A 3,757-nucleotide genomic window follows, 5' to 3' on the forward strand; every position below is an offset into this window, starting at 1 on the left:
CTCCACATCAGGTTTTTCTGGTGGTTAATTGGAGATAAGAGTCTCGTGACTTTCCTGCCCAGGTTGGCTTTGAGCCACAATCCTCAGATCTCAGCCTCCTGAGTAGATAAGAGTATAGGCATAAGCCACCATTGCCCAGCTTAAAAATATTTTTATTACCTTTAAGTGATAACAACTATTATTGAGTTGCATTTCTATTTTTATGGCTTAAAAGTAATGAAGCATTACAGACAGAAGTATATAATCATTTCAATTAGCTTCATTCATAGAATATTAAAAGCTAAATTGATTTTCATTCTTCTTCAAGGTCTTTTGGAAAGCTCTTTGGATGGGTGCTCTAAACCAAACAAGAGTGGCTGAATTTGTCTTCTTGGGGCTCACTGAGAACTGGGTGCTGGAGATACTGTTTTTCACAGTCTTCTCAGTAACTTATGCACTCACCCTTTTGGGGAATATTCTCATTATGGTTACCATCGTCTTCACTCCACGTCTTCACACCCCCATGTATTTCTTCCTGAGCAATCTGTCCTTTATTGACATCTGTCACTCATCTGTTACTGTGCCTAAGATGCTGGAGGGCTTTCTTTTAGAGAGAAAAACTATTTCCTTTGATAACTGTATTGCACAACTCTTCTTCCTACATCTTTTTGCCTGTGCTGAGATCTTTCTTCTGACCATTATGGCCTATGATCGTTACGTAGCTATCTGCACTCCGTTACACTATCCCAATGTAATGAATATGAGACTCTGTGTGCAGCTGGTCATTGCTCTCTGGTGGGGAGGCATGATTCACTCACTGGTGCAGACCTTCCTGACCATTCGTCTACCCTACTGTGGCCCCAACGTTATTGATAGCTACTTCTGTGATGTGCCTTCTGTTATCAAGCTGGCCTGCACAGACACATACCTCACAGGACTATTAATTGTGTCCAATAGTGGAACCATCTCCCTTGCCTGTTTCCTGGCTCTAGTCACTTCCTACACGGTCATCTTGGTTTCTCTTCGAAAACAATCAGCTGAAGGGCGCCGGAAAGCTCTGTCTACCTGCTCAGCCCACTTCATGGTGGTTGCTCTCTTCTTTGGGCCATGCATCTTCATTTACACTAGGCCAGACACCAGCTTGTCCATGGACAAAGTGGTATCTGTCTTCTACACAATGGTCACCCCTTTGCTGAATCCTCTCATTTACACCTTGAGGAATGAGGAGGTAAAAATTGCCATGAAACAGCTCAGACAGAGACAAATTTTTTCATGAAATCACATACACACCGGACATTAGGATTACAGACATAATTTTGACCATATCCTTAATAAGAAAGCAAAAGTAGGAGCAAAATCATGAGGTAAAAATGGCACTTGGGCAGGGCAAATTTCTGTCCTAAAGAAACTTAGTATTATTTAAATAAAGGAGAAGATTAGAGTGGAACATAGAAGAAAAAGAAGTTAAGTTTCAAGAAGACTTCAGCTTTTACCAGTACAGGAATACCACTTGGGAAGTCAGTTCAGTTTCAGTTTCAGGAATATAGATCAAGTTTGGAAAAACACCTTTGTTCATTATACTGTTTTCTAGGCTACTGCCTTTGGGAAGTTACACATCACACTTACGTTTTAGGATAGAGGTTCAGTCATACTTTCAAATGTATTTTCAATAAAATAGATATGTCTTTAATTATTTATATTGAATTAAATTTCATTGTTTTTAGTGTGGTTCTCTCATTATGTCTGTTAGTATTATGCTAACCTTTGGTCCTCAGCTCCACCCACTTTATAGCCCTTTAATTAATTAATTAATTAATTTTATTTACTTACAAATTTTATTTACTTATTTATTTTATTTTAATTATTTTATTTGTTTTATGGTGCTATAGATCAAAAACAGGGTCTTGTGCATGCTAGGCAAGTGTCTATTATTGAGTTACATAATTAGCTTCAGAACTTATTTTAAAAATAAACCATAGCTGGGTGCTGGTGGCTCACTTCTGTAATACTAGCTACTCAGGAGGCTGAAATCTGAGGATCACAGTTCAAAGCCAGCCTGGGCAGGGAAGTCCATGAGACTCTTATCTCCAATAAATCACCAGAAAACCAGAAGTGGCACTGTGGCTCAAATGGTAGAGTGCTTACCTTGAGCTGAAGAGCTCAGGGACAGCGCCAAGGCCTAGAGTTCAAGCCCCATGACTGACAAAAAAATAAATCCACACAAGAAGATCTATGTGTCCTAATTTATAGCACTGGGTCTAAACATGAACAAAAAACAAACTAAAAAAAAACATAACACACACACAAAACAAAAAAAGCCATAGTTGGGCACTAGTGGCTTATGCCTGTAATCCTAGCTACTCAGGAAGCTGAGATCTTAGGTTCATAGTTCAAAGTCAGCCCAGGTAGGAAAGTCCATGACACTCTTATCTCTATTCAGAAGTGGTGCTGTGGCTCAAAGTGGTAGAGTGCTAGCCTTGAACAAAAAAAGCTCAGGTACAGCACTTAAGCCCTGAGTTCAAGCCCCACAACAAAAACAAAAGCAAAACATATACAGCATTGGTGGCTGTATTCCTGAGTTCAAGTCCCATGACTGGCACAAACAAACAAATAAATCTTATGTGGCCAGGGACAGGAAAGTGAAAGAAGAGTAACCCCTCTGTACAATACCTTAATAATAATAATAATAAAGTTATATTAAAAAGAAACCTTATTAAGGTCAAATTTATGTTACATAGGACATACCAATTTTATTCTTGGATATGCTTTGACAGAAGTATATACACACCTGTTTAACCACCTATCTATCAAGACCTAAACATTTTCCATATCCTAGTTTGCTTCAGCCGATCCTTGGTTCCACCCAGGCATCCCATAACTGACTTCATCACTATGGGGAAGATAGGTTTCTCCCAGAGGTCCACAAACAGTGCACTCTTTTATGTCTACCTTCTTTTTCTCTGCTGTTTCTGAGAGTAACCCATCATTTTGTGGGTATTAATAAGTTGCTCCTTTTTAATTCAGAGTAATATTTCATTTTATGGATATGTATAATTTGTTTTTTCTTTCAAATATTGAGGAGCATTTGGATGATTCCAGATTTGATAATTAGGAAGAAATTGCTATGAAAATTATGAAGAGGTTATTTTTTGATACGTATTTCATGACTCAGATAATTACCTAGGTGGAGAATTGTTTTTTTTTTTTTTTTTTGGGTCCGGTCGTGGGGCCTGAACTCTGGGCCTGGACGCTATCCCTCAGCTCTTCAGCTCAAGGCTAGCGCTCTACCACTTGAGCCACAGCGCCACTTCCGGCTTTTTCCTTTTTGCTTATATGGTGCTGAGGAATTGAACCCAGGGCCTCAGGCTTGCAAGGCAAGCGCTCTACCACTGAGCCACCTTCCCAGCCCCTCTCTCTTTTTTTTTTTTGGCCAGTCCTGGTACTAGAACTCAGGGCTTGGGTACTGTTCCTGCGTTACTTTTGCTTAAGGCTAGCACTCTACCACTTGAGCCACAGCACGTCTTCTGGCTCTTTCTGTTTATGTGGTACTGAGGGATCAAACCTAGGGCTTCATACATGCTAGTCAAGCACTCTACCGCTAAGCTACATTCCTAGACCATAAAATTATTCTTTTAAAACAAGAAGAGAGGCTGAAAAACAAAATGAAAACCAAAAAAAAAAACAAAAAGAAAAACAGTTATGAGCTGATCATAGACTGAATCTTAAAACCTAAAATATAAATATTTCCTATTTATAAATAATTGCCTTAGTTTTTTTT

The 3,757-nt window shown here is 39.0% G+C and overlaps 1 protein-coding gene across 1 annotated transcript; it reads left to right on the forward strand.

The window, feature by feature from the left end:
* The first annotated feature begins 328 nt into the window (after positions 1 to 328).
* LOC105995819 (olfactory receptor 4E2) lies at positions 329 to 1,260 on the forward strand. Its single transcript, XM_013029684.1, has one exon. It carries the CDS (start codon positions 329 to 331, stop codon positions 1,253 to 1,255), a length of 927 nt encoding a protein of 308 aa, XP_012885138.1. The 3' UTR covers positions 1,256 to 1,260.
* The last annotated feature ends 2,497 nt before the right edge of the window (positions 1,261 to 3,757 follow it).

This window comes from Dipodomys ordii, unplaced genomic scaffold (genome assembly GCF_000151885.1).
Source record: "Dipodomys ordii isolate 6190 unplaced genomic scaffold, Dord_2.0 Scaffold121, whole genome shotgun sequence".
Taxonomy (NCBI): Eukaryota; Metazoa; Chordata; class Mammalia; order Rodentia; family Heteromyidae; genus Dipodomys; species Dipodomys ordii.